Raw genomic sequence first — 19,213 nt, forward strand, 5'->3', positions numbered from 1 at the left:
CCCCCCCCCCCCCCGTTACCTCAGGAACTAGCCTGTGAGGGCAGCTCTGAAACTCTGAAACCTTCACCAGCACTTAGTGCTTTCCCTGCCTGCCACCCCAGTGCTGGGGATGAAACCTGGGGTTTCAAGCCAGTATTCCACCGTGGTGCCACACACAGAGCCATCAGTATAAGGGTCCCCGTGAAGCAACCGGTCAGCAGCACTGAGAAGCAGGCGTCCTTTAGAGGCTGTGCTGGTTTTCCAGCATCCTGACTCCACCCGAAAAGCCAGCTGTTTTCCTTATGTGAAGTCACGATAAAGGGGATGTGGTTCTTTTAATTTCTTTGGTTTGATTTTGTGAGGCAGGGTCTTATGATGTAGCCCTGGCTGGTCTTGACCTCAGTATCTTCCTTCCTTGGTGTCCCCAAAGCTGAGCTTACACAGCTGTCAGCGTATTGCTGTTATTTCTCCTCATCTTCCTCCTCTTTTCCTTCTGTTTATCTCCTTTATTCAGATTTTTCCTTAAATGAAAAAAAGTGGTGTACATACATATTTGAAGGCAAAAGTTGATGTCAGGTGTCTTCCTCTGCTGCCTCCCACTGTAATTTTTTTTTTTTTTTTTTTGGTTTTTCAAGACAGGGTTTCTCTGTGTAGCCCTAGCTGTCCTGGAACTCTGTAGACCAGGCTGGCCTCGAACTCAGAAATCCATCTGCCTCTGCCTCCCAAGTCCTGGAATTAAAGGTGTGCGCCACCACTGCCCAGCCCCACTGTAGTTTTTTTTTTAAGATTTTCTGTATGTTGGTGTCTTGCTTGCACGGTATGTGTGTGCACCACATGAGTGCAGTGCTGAAGAAGGCCAGAAGAGGGCACTGGATCCCCCAGACCTGGAGTGACAGAGATTAACCGCATGTAGATGCTGGGTCCTGTGCATAAATAACAGTTAGTGCTATAAACTACTGAGCCATCTCTCCATCCCACCCTACTACCCTTGTATTTTTTTGAGACAGAATTTCTCACACTATCTAAGTTAGACCGACTGGCCAGCATGTCTCAGGAAGCACAGACCACCGTCACCATGCCTGTCTTTGCCTCCCTGGTTCTTGATCACAGGAGTGTGTCATCATTGCTTGGCTTTTATGTGGGTGATGGGAGCCCAGACTCACGTTATCATATTTGCATCATAAATACTTCATTGGCGAAGCCTTCACTCCAGCACCAAATTTTAATTAACTTTAGTTTTGTTTTTCCCCCTAGTGGGGAAGGGGCTCAGGAACTTTGGGTCCCCCTCTTTGTATTCCTCATACTCCTTTTACTAACAAAAGCTGTCTGAGAAGAATGGGGATGGAGTGCCTTTAAGAAGAGGAAAGACACTGGGCAGTGGTGGCGCACGCCTTTAATCCCACAACTTGGGAGGCAGAGGCAGGCGGATTTCTGAGTGCGAGGCCAGCCTGGTCTACAGAGTGAGTTCCAGGACAGCCAGGGCTATACAGAGAAACCCTGTCTCAAAAAAACAAAACAAAACAACAAAAAAAAAAAAAAAAAAAAAAAAGAGGAAGAGGGAAGACTTTGCGTGTATGTCTGGCAAGTAGGGAGTCTGGTGGAATTCCTCTTGGGTCTCACCTGAGTAAAAGCCTGAGTGGTCCTTTGCTAACTCAAGGGAACCTCTGCCTTGTGATGACGATGATAAATCCTTGGGGCTAGGGGAGGGCACAGCTGTGTAGCTGGAAGAGTGAAATTTTGGTAACCAGTTCTAGGTATTCCCCTTCCATGGCCATCCCAGCACTGGAACAAAGTGGGGTGCAGAAGAGGGGATCCTGGCCAGCCTTTACTCCCAGCCTTAGCCTGCCTGACTCTTAGGCTAGCCTGGGTTGCTCCAGGCTTCTCCTGGAAGTCTAGGAGAGACTTCAGCTGAGCGGAGGCCTTGGTTCTCCCAGGCTGAGTCATCCCAGCAATCCCACTGTTGCTGTCTCTGTTGCTTGTCACTGCCTGATATCCCTCTGCTGAGGATGGAGACTAGTCACAGGAGCATCCTGTAAGACCACAAAGGAGGTCATAAGAGAGCCTGAGAGGTGGGGACGGCTTCCTGAAAGACTGTCAGTGTTAATTTGTTTCTTCAGGAAGGGGGAGGTGATGGGCTCAGGGGGGAGTGGAGGAGAAGACACAAAAGGTCAGGCAAAGGTGCATATGAAGGTGGTGTGGCTGAAATAAATACAGAATCCAGGAGCTGCAAGAGCCTTAGCCTAAGCCTGAGATGAGACTAGGGTGGGGGAGGGGTGTCAGTCAGCTATGGGACGTGAGAAAGGAAGATGCACAGTTGGCTAGAATAGGCTCTCGACTTAGGTTGTCTGACGTTGGAGGAGATGCATAACTTTCTTTTTAGAGTTTGGAATTCAGGCTTCAGTTACTTAGGTACACATTTTATATACTAAACATTAACTGAGGGCTCTTTGACGAGGGGGGGTAGTCGAGCCTGAAGGTCTCTAAAGCACATGCTGTAGATAGTACCTGTAAATTTTTTAAACGCACACTAACTTGTTGCTGGTAGAATTATCAAAATCTCTTAAGAGTAAAGGGAAAAGAGTCATGGAAAAGGGCTTAAAAAATAATAGTACACACTAACTTGTTGCTGGCAGAATGATTAAAATCTCTAAGATTAAGGGGGAATGAGTCATGGGAAAGGGCTTTAGCTGGTACAAGGCATGCACTCCCATCTCCCACTGCTGCTTAGCTATGGCTGCAGAGCGGGGTGGCAGGCTTTTAGATCTTACCGCGTGGTTGAAAACAGTCTAGCATCTCTCCTCTTAGTGGGTAAAGATTAAGAGTTAAACTTCTCTTGCTACCTTTTTCTTTTAATATATAGAGCGAGCCCGAGCTCATTCTATAATATAATAATATATAGTATTTAATATAATATTATTTTTATATATTTAATTTTTTATATTTATAAATTATTTACATAAGTTAAACTTTTACCAAACTTGGATTTTAGGTTCCCGTTTGACATGTGCATATGGTGCGTGTGTGAAATATCTGGCCTTAAGCCATTAAATTTTGTCAGATTTATGTTCTGACAAAAACCAGAGTTGTGGGAGTCTGAGAGTGTTATCAGTCGGCATGGGCAGCTGGCCAGGATTTTTTTTTTTCTTTTGGTCTTTCAAGACAGCCTTTCTCTGTGTAGCCCTGGCTGGCCTGGAACTCACTCTGTAGACCAGGCTGGCCTCGAACACAGAAATCCACCTGCCTCTGCCTCCCAAGTGCTGGGATTAAAGGCATGCGCCACCACTGCCCGGCTAGCCTGAACTCTTAAATCAGCTCCGTGTCTCAGAAACCACTGTTGCTGTAGACCAGGACACTGTGGCTCTGGGTCCCAAGTGGCTGTCAATCTCAGAGCTCTGGTTGTGAACGGTAGGTAGCTTATCTCTGCTCTGTCAGTGATAGAAAATGGGTAAGAACAAGAAGGTCGATGAGCCCCCAGTTATTAACTCACTGGCTAAAGTAAGTGGGTTTGTATAGCTTCCCCGTGTGTGGGTCCACAGCGCATGCTGCGAGGGTTTACCTGCTTTCCTGTGGACGGAGAGCTTATCTTGAAGCTGCTATGGTGAAAGGCTCACTGCCTTAAAAAGCACACAGTCCAGGGAAGAGACAGGACAGCCAGTGTTCCCTCCTCCAAGTCAAATGCTATGGTTACCAGCCACTGACTCAGGAGAAGGAGGCTCAGCCAAGACCTAGATGTCCTGAGGTGTGACTGGGAGGGCAAGCCTTGTGGTTGGGGTAGCTAGGGGTGTCATTACAACCAAAGGGGACATTGTGTCTAGAGAGACAGAGATGAGAGGAGGCATGCAAGAAAGACCAGCGAGGGACTGAGCCTGACATGGGATGGTCCTAGGGTGGCCTCATGGCCTAATGTCCTTCAGGCTCGGTAGGAAGGGCCTGCCACACAAGGAACAACAGGCTAGTTACCTCAACTCCAGAGGTTGAGGCAGAAGGAACATGGCTCAGTGCTGGCTCAGCCTTCATAGTAAAACTCTGTCTCCAAAAAACAAGGGCAGGGTGGGGAGAAAGCATACACAAGGCTTAGTGTGAGGCCAGGACCTGATGGGAGGGATATACTAGGTAAGGGGACATACCCGTCCCACTGTTGGAAGGCACAGGCACATTCTATCCACTGTGGCAACCACGATAACATGACAAAGGCTAATAGTGAACAGTTGTTGCTTTAAAAGAGCACGTCACCCCCAAAACCACATTGTACCCACCTTATAGAATCTGGTGGGGTAAAGCCTGGTGTGGATAGAGGATTTGGTGTCCTAGTGACCAACCCCAAGTGGCCCCTGAGCGCCACACTCAGTGGTAGGACTTTTAAACTGAAAAACCAAGCTTGATAACTATCCCCGAGGTTAGACATGGTGTCACAAGAGTGCTTAGGAAAGCCTTCCAGTGTGGTTAGTAGGCATCTCAGTGTACAACAGAGAGACATCTTTTATCTGCTCCACTGGCAAGTGTTCATGGGGACCTGCAGGTGTGGCAGCCCCTGCAGAGGCTCACACCTGCTTATAGGAAGTGGACATAGAATGAAAGGGTCCTCACCAGTTACCAAGTGCTGGGGAACAAATACTAGTCTCTGCGAGAGGCCCCTTGTGGAAGAGGTGCTTCTCTGGCTGAGTCAGAGAGAAGAATGATGTCTTATTTCTATGAAGAGATGCCATGACCAAGGCAACTCTTCCCCGCTCCCCCCAAACCCTGGCCCCACTCACTCCAGCCTTATTATTTATTTTTTTTATTTATTTTACATATATGAGTACACCATTGCTCTCTTCAGACACCAGAAGAGGGCATCGGAGATCCCATTACAGATGGTTGTAAGCTACCATGTGGTTGCTGGGAATTGAACTCAGGACCTCTGGAAGAGCAGTCGGTGCTCTTAACTGCTGAGCCATCTCTCCAGCCCCCAAGGCAACTCTTGTGAAAGAAAGCATTTAACTGGGGGCTTGCTTACAGTATCAGAGGCTTAGGCAGCACTGGTGACACTGGAGCAGTAGCTGATAGCTACAACCTGATCCACAGACAGACAGAGACAGAGAAACACTAGGACTATTGGACTTTCAAAACCTACCTATTCCAAAAAGGCCACACCTTCTGATCCTTGTAATCCTTTCAAATAGTTCCGCTCCTGGATGACCAAGCATCCAAATACATGAGCCTGTTGTGGTCATTCTCACTCACACCACCACAAACCGGAATATCTGGTGACAAAGGCCTCATCGAAGGATACCACCGTTAGGGTGACATCATGGGAAGGAGAATGTGCCTGAGAGACCAGGCTCGTGCTGGTCTTGAAGCTCTTCAGACCCCTTTAGCAAGAGCAGGGTGATGTGCATTTAGTACATGGCCCGGAGAGGGGCTCTGCTTTTGGAAGCCCCCAGGAGCTAAGGTTCTCTGTCCTATGCCAAGGCCCTCTTCCTGGGACCACCCTGGCTGTCATTAGCAAGGATCACAAACTCCAAAGGAAGAAACCCACTGAGGGGAAAGTTCAGTGTCTTTTTGAGGATGTGGCTCTGAGGCTGCAGAGTTTCTCCATTCGCACCCTGAAAGAAGAGCTCGCCAAGCCCAGGAGTACAAGGGGGAAGCCAGGGTAGTCTCTGGAGACAGCTCAGAATCTTCCTGAAATATGGGGGCTTTGCTCCTAAAAGACAAGGGGACATAGATGCCTAAGGCCGAGTCCAGAAAGTTGCCACATGCCTCCTTCGGGACCATGACCCCGCCCCTAGGGTGGTGAAGGCCATCCGTGCTTCGTGCTAGGGAAATGTGTGGTTATGGAGGTACAGCTAGCCAGTGATGGTGGGGTGAGCACCTAAGGCAGACTGAGATTGGCTTTCAAAGCAGAATAGTAGATGAGGCTACGTTCTAGGAAAGTCCAGAGGATAGTCGGTTCTGGGTACATTGGAACCTTTGCTAGCACAACCAGAGGAAGAGCCAAGAGAACAGACACAGGGTAGCTGGTGTTCACATAGACATCGGTAGTCCTGTTGGAAGGAATGTCGCAGGAACCACGCCACCAGTTCATGTGCCTTACGTTCCTTAGCAGTTACTGTGCTCCAGACATAGCTCCACACAGGCAGCTAGACAAAAGTGTCAGGGGACGTCTGCTGTCAGGGAGCTCATGCTGCAGTGGGGCAACACAGCCAAGTACTAAACGTATAAGACAGCAGCAGGTGGGGAGGAGGGATGGGTGGAGGGCCAGGTTATATAAATAAAGGCCCTGGATAGAAACAGATCCTGCTATGAAGGGAAGTCTGAAACAGATGGAGGAGGGCCTCTTGATATGTTGGACTGTGGTGGGTGAGCCATGCAGCATTTGGGGGTTTCGGCAGCAGTGGGGAACCATTGGGGAGTTTTCAGAAGTTTGTTTGCTAATTTTTTTAAAAGGTTTGTTTATTTATTATATATTATATTTATTATAAAGTACACTATAGCTTTCTTCTGACACACCAGAAGAGGGCGTCAGATCTTATTAATGGTTGTGAGCCACCATGTGGTTGCTGGGATTTGAACTCAGGACCTTCAGAAGAGCAGTCAGTGCTCTTAACCTGCTGAGCCATCTCTCTAGCCCTCTAATCTCTGTCTTAAATCCTTAGTCCAGCTTCTGTGTGGAGGTCACATGGGTGTGTAACTGGGATAGCCAACTGGTTTCACCTCTGCTTCCTTTTAAGCAGGTCTCAGGGAGGCACTGGTTCAAAATGGAGATTTATTTATTTGTTTGTTTATTTTGTTTGTTTGTTTGTTTTCGAGACAGGGTTTCTCTGTATAACCCTGGCTATCCTGGAACTCACTCTGTAGACCAAGCTAGCCTCAAATTTAGAAATCCGCCTGCCTCTGCCTCCCAAGTGCTGGGATTAAAGGCGTGGGCCACCACCGCCCAGCAGGAGATTTCTTTATGTGCATATGCGCGCATGCACCCTACCTGCCAAGTAAGACAGTCCCAGCCTCCTGGTGCCCCTCCTTGCTCCAAAGTATGAAAACTACCCTGGCTTCTTACCACAATGGAGCTCACCAGAAATGTTGATCTCAGACCCCCAGCCCCAACCTAGAGGCCAGTCTTCTTTCAATAGGAGTCCATGAGCTCTGTGGCAATGTCGTCCTGTCAGACTCTCGAGCTGGATCCCTCCCCCGCCCACCACCACCGCAGCATGCATGTTACTCAGCTACATTTGCTGCACACATACACTGAATGATATGCACACAGTGCCAAGTAGCCTGCCTGGACTGGCCCAGAATTTGTAATTCCCAGAGGATGTCAGGCTTCGTGGGAGCTAGACATTGAAGAGGGTTGAATTTATGAGCACCTGTGGAGATGATGGCTTTGGCAAGCGATGCTGTGTGCAAATCAGTGTTGTAAGAGAATGAGCGTGGTGGTAGTGGGCAGGATATTGCACGTTCAAGACAGGAAACCCTGCAGTGCAGGACGGAGGCTGGCAGGATGTGAACGGTAGTGGCGAGCTGAAGTTACTGGACTGTAGGTGACCTCTCGGGCTTTTGTATTGCCTGTCATTTCCAAGTCTACTGTCATGCTTATCTGTTATTTTTGCAGCCGGGATTAAAAACAGCACCAGGTAGGTAGGCTCCTGGGAAGGACATTGAGGCAGAGCAGGCAGGAGCTGCTGCAGGGGAATGCTGAGTGTGGGACCACCGGATGTCTTGTTTCTCTTTGTTTTTTTGAGATTCTATTTGTGGGCCAGATACAATGGGTCAGCAGGTAAAAGTACCTGCCCCGGAGCCTGAGGACCTGGGTTTATATCTGGGACACACCAACTCCTGCAAAATTGTCCTCCGGCTTTCCCACATACATTGTGGCTCATGGGTGCCCACACAGACAGACAGGCACAGAAGTAAGATGTAACTTAAAGGATTCTATTTACAACTCTCATTCCTACTGAAGACCTCATCACCTTGACATCCTTAGGACATAGTGTGGGCCAAGTAGTGCTGGTCAGATGCCTGCTAAGTGTCACCATGGGCAAAAGGTGTCAATCTGAGTAGCCAGTCTGGGTTGTCCTTTCTATGAATTTAGTGTGTATGTGTGTATGGGGGACCAGACACATGTCCCATGATGCACATGTGGAGACAAAAAAGATAACTCTGTATATCCCTTTTTCTCCTTCCACCTTTACGAAGATTCCGTAGACTAGACTCAAGTCATCAAGCCTGCATGGCAAACACGTTACCCACTCAGCCAACTTGCCAGCCCTTGATGGTGCTTTGGAGAGAGAGACGTGATTTGGGGAGGTAGCTGGGTCTGGAGGGAATATGTCGAATCTATTTAGGTACCCTGACTTCACCACTTTTATCCAGGTTTGGATGGATGGATGGATGGACAGACAGACATGAAGAAAACAGCCCTAGATAGAACTGGATGTGTCATTTTCTTCCACACGCTGTCATTGATCCTCCTGAAGCATTCAGTGGTGGCCTGACTATGTTCTGGTTTCCTGTTTGGGTCTATAGTTTCCTGGAACTATACCAGGGCAGCAGAAATGGTGCCAACCAAGGCCTTACCCTTTTGTTTAGTCATAGTGGGTTCAACCCAGATGCCCTGGCAGCTCGCCCAGCTGTAGAGGCTGCACGTATGGTCTCTGAACTTATGGTACTGACCTTTGCTGTGCCCCTGTAGGTGGCTGGTGCTCTTCTGTGTACAGCAGCAAGCGCCCTACAGCAAGCAAGCCGTCAGCCTCGCTTCCTATGACGCAGCTCAGCTCTCATGGGATGTTTGTAGCCTGTATTCACCGGCACGCCACATGTGTGCGTGATTCATAAAGTGAATCAGAGGAAAGTTCTTATACACAGATTTGAAGTCGCGGGATTCTCAGAGGCTAACCTGTGTTGTTCTACCATCTTATTTTGCGGGGTGAAGGGGACTCCTGTTGACGGCACCCCAGCCTTTTTCAAATCTTTTTTTTTTCTTCCAGAGAAAACTGTTTCAAAGGTAGAGCTTTGGAATTAGAATGTAGAGTTTCAGATGGGGAGTCAGTGTAAGGGCTGGTGGTTAAGGTTCCTAGAAGAACCCCTGGAAGCGGGTGAGATGCCATGAGTCAGTGAAGTAGGAGGGGAGGAAACCCCAGGTCCTGGTCAAGGCCAGCCAGTCCCCAAAGAAGACTGGGGTCCGTGAGGCAGCCCACAGACCTCACTGCCTCCCATGGTTTATTTCAGATCATCAGAAAGGCCCTCACTGAGGAAAAACACGTCTCGACGAAAACGTCTGCCGCAGATCTTGTGACAGAAACGGATCACCGAGTGGAAGATTTAATTGTTTCTGAGTTGCGAAAGCGGTTTCCTTCGCACAGGTGAGCGCTCTTTTCAGGAGGCATACCTCAGTAACTCACCACCTCAGGAGGCCAGGAAGGACATCCGAGTCCTGCTGGGAGGCACATCCACCTACCCCTGAAGGGGCGATGGGAAACCCCAAGTTGTTAAGCCCAAGCCCAGATCCTTCCATTTTTAGGAAAGAGAACTGATTGCTTCAATTCTCTTTACTGTGATTTAACAACCATCCAGTTCTATGTCTCCTTAAGGATACAGAAGAGCCTCCACCTTCTTATAATGTATATTATAATCATTTTATTAGACTGTTCTATAGCTTTCTTTTCCAGCAATACTTTTATGATTTTTTTTTTCGAGACAGGGTTTCTCTGTATAGCCCTGGCTGTCCTGGAACTCACTCTTTAGACCAGGCTGGCCTCGAACTCCCAAGTGCTGGGATTAAAGGCATGCGCCACCACTACCCAGCTAGGAATACTTTTATGAACAGTCTGTAAATATGAGATTTTTGTTATATAGAATAGTATATATATCTTGTGCAGGTAATTATAGCTGCTAAGAGTTCTGGAGTGTACCAGCCAGGCCATACCTGGAAGATGGCATTTCTCAACACTCCACCCTTTCCTCTAACCTTGAAATGCATGTTCCCTCTTCCTCTGTTCCTTGAACCTTAGAGGGGATGATGAGTCTTATTTAGAGCTAAACATTTCCGAGTCACTTACTCTCACTTACAATAGTGCTTAGACTAATAAGACACTAAGTAATTGTCATCCACTACATACAGCAAGAGGTTTCTCTCCTCAAAGTTCTGTGGACTTAAACATAAACATTTGAAAGGCAATTTGACAGCTACATCATGTCCATTTACCAAAACAATAGTAACTTCTCTACAGTGTCCCCAGCCGTAGATTTTAAATACCATACATGACATCCTTCCTATTGAGTGGGCCTCAAATCCAATTGGAAAGTGGGCACATCTTGCCTGACAGGTCAGGAATATGCTTACAGTGTCCACAGCCAAATAAGACCAGTAGCGCCATTTCTCCACTCAGAAGTTTCCATTGCACCTTCAAGCACTATGATCCCTCCGGAGTTAGAGGCAGGGAGTGTAGTAGCAGCAGGGCAGCTTCCAGCTCAGTTCCAACGTGGTTTCTCTTAAGTCCTTCAACCAAACATGCGGCATCTTTAGCCTTAGGGGGTTGCCATATAGTTCTGGTGGGCAACCAGCAACAGTGGCAATAGCCTGGATTGTTTTGAAGGTGTAAGAGACCCCCCCCCCAACATACCATGTAAGGAGGTAATCCATCCCAGCACTGGGTTTTTTCTTTAATAATCTTATTTCATTTTTAAAAATGTTGTGTATGTGTGTGTCTTAGTTATGGTTTTACTGCTCTGAACAGACACCATGACCAAGGCAACTCTTATAAAGGACAACATTTAACCCAGGCTGACTTCTAGTTTCAGAGGTTCCGTCCGTTATCATCATGGTGGGAAGCATGGCAGCGTGCAGGCAGACATGGTGCTGGAGGAGCCGAGAGGTCTACGTCTTGATCTGAAGGCGGCCAAGGGGAGACTGTCTTCTGCACTGGGTGCTTGAGCATTAGGAGCCCTCAAAAGCCTGACTATACAATGACACACTTCCTCCAACAAGTGACTCCTAAGTGTCACTTCCCACGGGCCAAGCATCTTCAAATTATCCCATTGTTTATGCTGGAGGTTCTACTTTCTTTTTTTTTTTTTTTTGGTTTTTCGAGACAAGGTTTCTCTGTATAGCCCTGGCTGTCCTGGAACTCACTCTGGAGAGCAGGCTGGCCTCGAACTCAGAAATCCGCCTGTCTCTGCCTCCCAAGTGCTGGGATTAAAGGCGTACGCCACCGCCCGGCTGGAGGTTCTACTTTCAATAGCACAGGCTCAGAAACACTCCTTGCCTCTAACTCCAGAGGGATCCGTAGAAATTTGTCCTACTTCTAAAACTTAGTGGTGCCTCCCTTGCCACCTAGGGTCGTATGTTAAGGGCAAGGGTTAAAATGTGAACTGTGTCAGACTCTGTTCACTCACTGCCAGTTGTTCAGTAGCACAGACACCCCTTGCTGGGGACAAAGTAGATGATGAGACATAGGCCTTCACCAAAGGCCAGAGTTCTTTTGTCTTCTTGGTCCATCTTGTGCACAACTGAATATAAGACATTCATCTTTTCCTTAGAAGAATTAAAATATTTGCTCAGCATTTTGCGTGTAGCTCTAGAAAGTCCATGGGCTCTAGAGTTGATCTACACAGCAGCCCCTCCCTAGACCCTGGTTTCTATATGACAGATCTTGAAGAACAGGACTTTGGATTCAGGACCTCCCTTTCTTTCCTCATGCGTTGTCTCATAAAGATGCTGAACTTCTAAAGCTGCGAGAGCAGTTCCTGGAGCTCTGGGTATTGATTATTCTAGTCTGGCTGTGTATCTGTGATCTGTGTGGCCATGAGTAACACATGGTAGCCTCCTCAGAGTCTATCTGGAACATGATAGGTGTCGCCCATTGTTCCCCTCTGTGGATAAATACATGAATTAAAGAGTAAGTTTTGGTTAAGATATATACATTTTTTTAGTGCTCTCTTGGGGGGCGGGGTATCAGTTCAGTTGACCCCATGGCCTAAGCAAGTTTTCAACCACTAAGCTAAATCCTTAGGGGGGTTGGGGGAGGACGATACAGCAAACAACCAGCCATGAAGAGACACCATTGACCATGGCAACTCTTATAAAGAAAGCATTTAGTTGAGATTGGCTGACAGTTTCAGAAGCTTAGTCCATTATCATGGCAGACATGGTGCTGGAGAAGTAACTGAGAGATCTGCCTAAGGATCCATAGACAACAGGAAGAGAGATACTGGGCTTGAGCTTTGGAAACCTCAAAGCCCACTCCCCAGAGGCATACTTCCTCCATCAAGGCCACACGTCCCAATCTTTGTAAGGAGCGCTGCTCTCTGGTGACTCAGCATTCAAACATTGAGCCTATGGGGACTAGTCTCATGTAAACCAGACTTTTATTTCTTCTCTCTTGTTTTTTTAACCTTTATATCTTGCTCTCATCTTATTGTTCAACTTAACAACTCTGAACACTTCATTGGGTAAGAACAGAGTGTGTTGGCACCATCGTGTCCTTGTTCCAGGTTTCAGAGGGGAAGCTCAGTCTTTAGTATTGCATGTAACTAACTGCCTGTAGGTTTATCATGGATACACTTTATTCTCTTGAGGTCATCCTGAACTTTGCCAGATGCTTCTTTTTCACCCATCAAGGTGGTTTCCGTCCTTAAGTCTGTCTCTCTGATGTATAACGCTTGTGTCCTAAAGGCTAATTATGTGGAGTAGTACATGACTTGTAGTATTGAACCAACTTTGTATCCTTAGGATGGAACCAACATGGTGGTAAGATAGACTCTTCTTAATGTGTTCTTGAACCATTTGCCAATACTTTGTTATGAATTTTTGCTATCTTATAATGTTTGTTTGTTTTTTAAGTCTTTATCCAGTTTGGGTACTTAGATCCTACTGTATTTAATTATTTAGATAATATTGACTTGGTAGAATGGATTTGGTGGTGGTCTCTTTCTGCTCTGTAGAACAGTTGAAAAGTGTTGTCATTAGGTCTTCCTTTCGAAGGTTTAGTGGGATTCAGTAGTGCTCCATCCAATCCTGAACTCGTAGAAAGAGTGCATTACTGCTTCAGTCTCATTGCCTGCCTGCGTGAACTGTTTATATCTTCTGGGTTTAGTTTGGGCAGGTCTATAATTAGAAAATTTGTGCGTTTCTTTTAGATCTAAATCTGGAATAGTCTGTGATCTCCTGGATTTTACTGGAGTCTATTCTAACAACTCCTTTTCCATCTAGTCTTATTAATTTGCATTTCTTCTTTATGCTTGGATAGGCGCTTGCCAATTCTGTTAATCTTTTTAAAGAACTGGCTGTTTGTTTGATTCTGTGTTTTCTCTTTGTCTCTTTCGTTCACTTCTGTGACTTATCGTCATCCATGTCCTCCTGGGTGACACATCCAAGATTTCGAGATTGTCTCAAGGTGCGGGGAAAAGTCACTCAGTGTGCCCTGCCACCTTCTGTCCCCCTTGAGGTTATTGTAGCCTGTGCCCTGTGGTGTGCTCAGCACAGAGCAGTGTCTTAGCTCAATCAGAATATAAAGCAGCATCCTTGACATAGGAAAGCCCTTTCCTGCCACCAAAGCTGGGCACTTGTGTCCAGTCTCTTCCCGCTGTGCTTTACTGTGGGCCAGCTGGTGGACACGGAGCTGCAGCTTGGGAAGAGAGAACCTAATGGCCTCAGTCAGCTCCTTCATGAACTGAAGAGACAGTCATGACTGACGTAACACCACACTCAAAACCCAGAAGAGAAGAAAGTCTCAGAGGAAGCTGATGGTCAAAATCACATAAACAAAGCTTGTTATCTCTTGACTTGAGGTGTGTCTTTTCATCATTTTTTTTAAGATTTATTTATTATTATAAATAAGCACACTGTAGCTGTCTTCAGACGCACCAGAGGAGGGCGTCAGATCTTATTACGGATGGTTGTGAGCCACTATATGGTTGCTGAGATTTGAACTCAGGACCTTCGGAAGAGCAGCCAATGCTTTTAACCGCTGAGTCATCTCTCCAGCCCCCGCTTTTCACCATTTTTATCTTCCTGGTCCTGCATTCAACCTTTGGCACCCATTCCTTGCATTCTCAAGAGTACAGTGTGTTTTCTGGGGCCTGGAAAGATGATGGTTCATTGGTTAAGAACAACACTGGTTGCTCTTCCAGAAGACCTGGGTTCAATTCCCAGAACTCACATGGCAGCTCACAACTGTCTGTAACTCTAGTTCCAGGGGACCCAACACCCTCACATAGATATATATTTAGGCAAAACACCAATGCATATGAAATAAATAAATCTTAATAAAGTGAAAGAGTATGGTGTGCTTTCCTTTAAAAACACTACTCTAGGACACTTTAGGAATATCAGGTAACTTCGGAAGACAGTTCTGGAAATGGAATGACTCTTAAACCCTAGAAAACTGGCAGAAAATCTGCACATTTGGTGTCACCGAAAAGAGCCACAGGTTAGTGGGAAGAAGTGGATGGAGTTTCCCAAACTTTGGCCTGGGCAGCTGGTGTTTGTTGGCCCCATTTTCACAAATGGCATTCCCTCTGGTGGTTTGAATATGCTTGGCCCATGGGAAGTGGCACTATGAGGAGATGTGGCCTTGTTGGAAGAAGGCATGTCACTGTTTAGGCAGGCTTTTGGATGAAGATGTAGAACTCTCGGCTCCTTCTCCAGTGCCATGCCTGCCTGGTTGTCGCCATGATGATAATGGACTGAATCACTGAAGCTGTAAGCCAGCTCCAAATAAATGTTGTTCTTTATAAGAGTTGCCTTGGTCATGGTGTCTCTTCCCAGCGATGGAAACCCTAAGACACCTCCACATCTGCACATGTTCAGCTTAAGGTTTTGACTCCTAGAAGGACAGAGAACACCCTCATGAGGATAGTTAAGGGAGCCTTATTTACACAGAGCCTCGTTACAAAGGAGGGGCCAACCCAGAGTCCCCTACCAGGAACTTCTGATCTGGAGACAGCCAGTGTGGCCCTGAAGGAGCATGTCGAGGAGACACGGCGAGGACAGGAATCTGCTTTGACACTTTTAGGACAGGGGGACCTGAAGCCCCCTGCTTACTGCACTACTCCCGGTCCAGCCCTTCTTTTCTCCTAAAGGGAAGCAGAGACCGGGGAGGGAAAGGTACAAGGCCCAGGTGGGGAAGGGAGATGTAGGCGACCGTTTCCCTTCTGTGGCCCAGGTTCTGCTCTGCATGCTAGCAAGACCTCTTGGGCCCCTGCTGCCTCTCATCCCTCTCTAGCTCCATGCGGAATCAGGAACCAAGTGTTGCTTACCTCTGTGCTCTTTCAGGTGCTCTGCCCTCCTGCATCTCTGCCTGGCCTGCTCCATTTCCCTTGTGTGCCTCCAAAACTGCAACAGTGAGAGTCAGTCTGGTTTGGGGGGTGTTTTGGTGCTGGGGCTGGAACCCAGAGCCTTGTACCCTGCTACATACACTCTTGTGCTGAGTGTTGGACTTGACTCAGGCTGAGCCCCCTGCCCCAGCAGGTTCATTGCAGAAGAGGCCACAGCCTCCGGGGCCAAGTGTGTGCTCACCCACAGCCCGACGTGGATCATCGACCCCATCGACGGCACCTGCAACTTCGTGCACAGGTGAGCAGGAGTTGGGAGCATGCAGTTACGGGGCTCCGTGTGACCCAAAGGTTTGGTAGATTTCTAGTCTTTTAAGAGAAAATCAAATCTTGACATTCTTAGAAGGCTTTCCATTCATGATTCTAGGGAATGTGTAAAGAAATTATTATTATAACTTGTTTTTGTTTTGTTTTTCGAGACAGGGTTTCTCAGTATAGCCCTGGCTGTCCTGGAACTCACTCTGTAGACCAGGCTGGCCTCGCACTCAGAAATCCGCCTGCCTCTGCCTCCCAAGTGCTGGGATTAAAGACATGCGCCACCACTGCCCGGCTGAGGGCAGGTATTTTAGCTTGCGGTTCCTGCAGATAATTCTATGCTTCCAGCACTCCCCCAGCCCCGGACTCATACTCTAGTTCTGTATACACCACGTTGAGGAAGTCACGTGAGCAGAGCCAGGCATGACCTAGGTCTTTGGCCTCCGTGCTATGCGTACATGCTAAGAAGTACACGTTAAGCCACTGTGGTGACTGGTGCCTTGAGAATCCAGTCATGCATGAACAAGGGGACCCTTTGGATGCTGTAGAGTAGTGCCATCTGCTGCCACCAGGCTGTCGCTTCACTAAAGCAGAACCCCTCGTCTCAGTATGCCTTGCTAAGCGAGGCACCTCTCACTCCTGGGCCATTTATCATCCAAGGTACTCCCTCGTAACAGGGATGCAGTGGCTACACCACATCCCCGCTAAAGGCCATAGGTTCATGTTAAGTTGTCCTGTGGCTCTTGGTGTCCTTGGAATCTCCAGTACTTCCTGGATCTGCAGCCCTCAGGGGAATCTCAGGCTGAAAGAATGTCCTCTGAGAAACAGGCTCTAACTAATACTGACCTGACAGTTCCAGTATATCCAGACCACAGCTGTGCCTGAGACCTGAGCCATTGGAAAGTCTGCAGTGCTGGGCCATAGCGGATGTGTCTGAGGGAGAGCTGTGAGCCTAGCCTGCCTAGGAAGCAGGGAGGGTTTCTGCCCGCTCATGGTCTGGGTTGGTATTTTCCCCCTGCCAGTTCACAGTACTTGGTTTTTCCTCGCCCCTCCCTGTTTTTTAAGCTCCTATGCTCTTCTCACAAAGGAGAGACTATTTTGAAACAGCAACAAACTGACGAAATGAAAGCCACGGTCAGACTGTGGCATCAAAACCATCCCTCCACCACTGGCTCACCCTGCTGTTGCCTGCTGGGAGCTCAAGCAGGAGGGGAATGGGGATATTAGCCTTGCTGAAAGGTTGCATCCCCGTGGTGGCTCCAGTCTGGGGCCTGTGACATCATCTACTGGGCCCTCCACATACATTCTGAATTTGGAGTCAGTCTTTTGTGAATTCTCCACCTGCTTTGTTAAGGTCGCTGAGAACCAGAAGTGAGGTTATCCCAATTATCTGGATTAGTATTATATGGTCGCTGTTAAATTGCCTCCGTCTTACCACAGCTTCCAGAGTGCGGTTGTTGCTTTAAGTTAGCTATTTAACAGCGTGGCTAGCTGAGCCTGTTTACGTCGGGAGCAGCGAGTGAAACAGGAAGGTCCCTGTGTGGGGGAGGGGAGCCTGCACACCGCCACACACACAGCTTTTGAGAGCCAGTGTTATACGTAACCCTTTCTGTCTTCCCTCACAGATTCCCCACTGTGGCGGTTAGCATTGGATTTGCTGTTCGCCAGGAGGTAATGTGTCCCTCCCTGCCCGGTTTCAGCGGGCTGCGCTGCTCTTTGACATGTACCATAACCATGACTAGGAGTATGTCCAAGTGTGTATTTTTCAAATCCAAGAAAGTAAAGAACCACAGACTGATTTTTGTAGGGGTGTGGGTTTGGGGCTTAGGTCTCCCGGGGTGGGCTGGCTCCTTTTATTTTTTTCCCCTGTGGTCTAGTCATAGCTTCTGTGGAGAGCAATGCTCCGAGCAGATGGTCCGAGTGAGTCTCCGTCTGACCCCTAGAGCGTGTGATCTAGTCACAAACAAAAGAGAACTCCTATTTTTGGATGACATTTTTCATCTCGATATTTTATTAATTCTTCTTCTTTTCCCCCTGGCTATTACTATGAGAATGTGGCCCTATCAGGATTCCCAGGGACCTTCTGACCTAAGCCATGGCATGAGACCTAAAGGGAAGGCAGAGAGCAGAGCCTCATGCAGGAAGACAACAGGAGCCTTCGTGGCCTGTAGTAGCATGAGCGGAGTTGGGGTATCATGTCTTCTACAACTGCCCCCGTTCAGAACAGCATAGCAATATCAGCAGATGTTCCCCTCATGGGAACAAGAACTTTGCACAGACCCCAAAGCACTTCTGGTGTTACATTGGTAAAACTTTTTAATATTGCCAGTTGGGTAAGGAATTGATGATCTATTGGTTTCTCTGTTCAGTGTTGTCATGGAGACCGGTGAGCATTAATTCTCTCCTAGCCACTGGGTTATCAGAATAGGAGTTAGAGCTCCCAGGAAAGAAACTGGGGGTCACACAGCTCAGAGGGGTCCTTGGCCTGGATGGACCATCCTGTTCTGTCCTGGCTGAGCCATCCTGTTCTGTCCTGTGTTCCTAGTTCCAGAGCATGGGAGCACTTTCAGTCGTGGCCCAAAAATCTAGGAAGCAACTCTCCCTTGCCTGTGGCCCACAGGACATTTCCCTTGATCTTGGGGCCTCATCACAGGTGGCCACGGAGTTCAGTGATGCCTAGATTTGGATATCATGTTGCGTCCAGGGTCGGGGGTGGGGAGGGGGCAGGTAAGTATTGCTAGAGAGCGTGTGGTACCAAGCACAGATGCGTATTAACCCCAGGTGGTGAGAAGCAGGCAGGAGGAGACAGGAGTGCTGGGCGTGAGGCTCACCACTTCCACGCTGACCTCTTCCTCCTCCTATTACATGTTGGGAGACTGTCCGATGTCACTGTTGACTCTGCCCGCATAAGAACCTCCCTGGGCAGTTGTCATGCTCCCTGGGGATGTCCCTGGGTTCCTGGTTCTATTGGTTCTATGGATGCGCACTCAGCTCTTCACACAACCCAGAAGATACTTAAGATTTTTTGTTTTTTTTTTTTTTCCAATCACAATTACCTTTTTACCAGAGGAAGGGTGGAGAGGGGAGAGGGTTGTTATGATAATTTAAAAACAACTATTAGTATTAATATAGTTTTGATATGTTCGTTTAAAAAACGGCTTGCCAGTTTCATGTTCAGTAGTTTGAAGTCTGCTTTTCTCCATTCCTCTTTGGAAGGCAAGTCCGTCCCTTTGTCACGGTGCTAGTCCCAGCTCTATGAGGAACGTTCATCTTTAGATGGCTGTTGCTTCTGTGTCAAGGAGTAACGTCAGTCGTCTGCTTTCTTTCTGCCCTTTACAGCTGGAATTCGGAGTGATTCACCACTGCACAGAGGAGCGGCTGTACACCGGCAGGAGGGGCCAGGGCGCCTTTTGCAATGGTCAGCGGCTCCAGGTCTCCAGGGAGACAGGTGGGGTTCATTCAGCTCTTCTCGGGTTGTTTCAGCTAGAGATAGATGCCCAGGGTGGCATCTATCACACATAGTGGTGGGCATCTTCTTCAGAGAGTTCTAGCTCTTTTTAGGGATATGCAGGGTCCCTAGTGGAAATTGACAACATTTTTCTATGTAGGTGGCAATGGCATTGTGTGGTCAGGAGCTTTGAATACATTATTAGATCCTCTTGTATCTATC

At 47.8% G+C, this 19,213-nt stretch overlaps 1 protein-coding gene across 1 annotated transcript in view; it reads left to right on the forward strand.

The window, feature by feature from the left end:
* Impa2 (inositol monophosphatase 2) overlaps nt 1-19,213 on the forward strand; it is a 33,960-nt gene that overhangs the window by 3,961 nt on the left and 10,786 nt on the right. The window contains exons 2-5 of the mRNA XM_031365928.1: nt 9,184-9,317; nt 15,425-15,529; nt 17,169-17,214; nt 18,883-18,991. Of these exons, the coding sequence (XP_031221788.1) occupies nt 9,184-9,317; nt 15,425-15,529; nt 17,169-17,214; nt 18,883-18,991 (394 nt within the window). The remainder of the gene's footprint in view (nt 1-9,183; nt 9,318-15,424; nt 15,530-17,168; nt 17,215-18,882; nt 18,992-19,213) is intronic.

This window comes from Mastomys coucha, unplaced genomic scaffold (genome assembly GCF_008632895.1).
Source record: "Mastomys coucha isolate ucsf_1 unplaced genomic scaffold, UCSF_Mcou_1 pScaffold13, whole genome shotgun sequence".
NCBI lineage: Eukaryota > Metazoa > Chordata > Mammalia > Rodentia > Muridae > Mastomys > Mastomys coucha.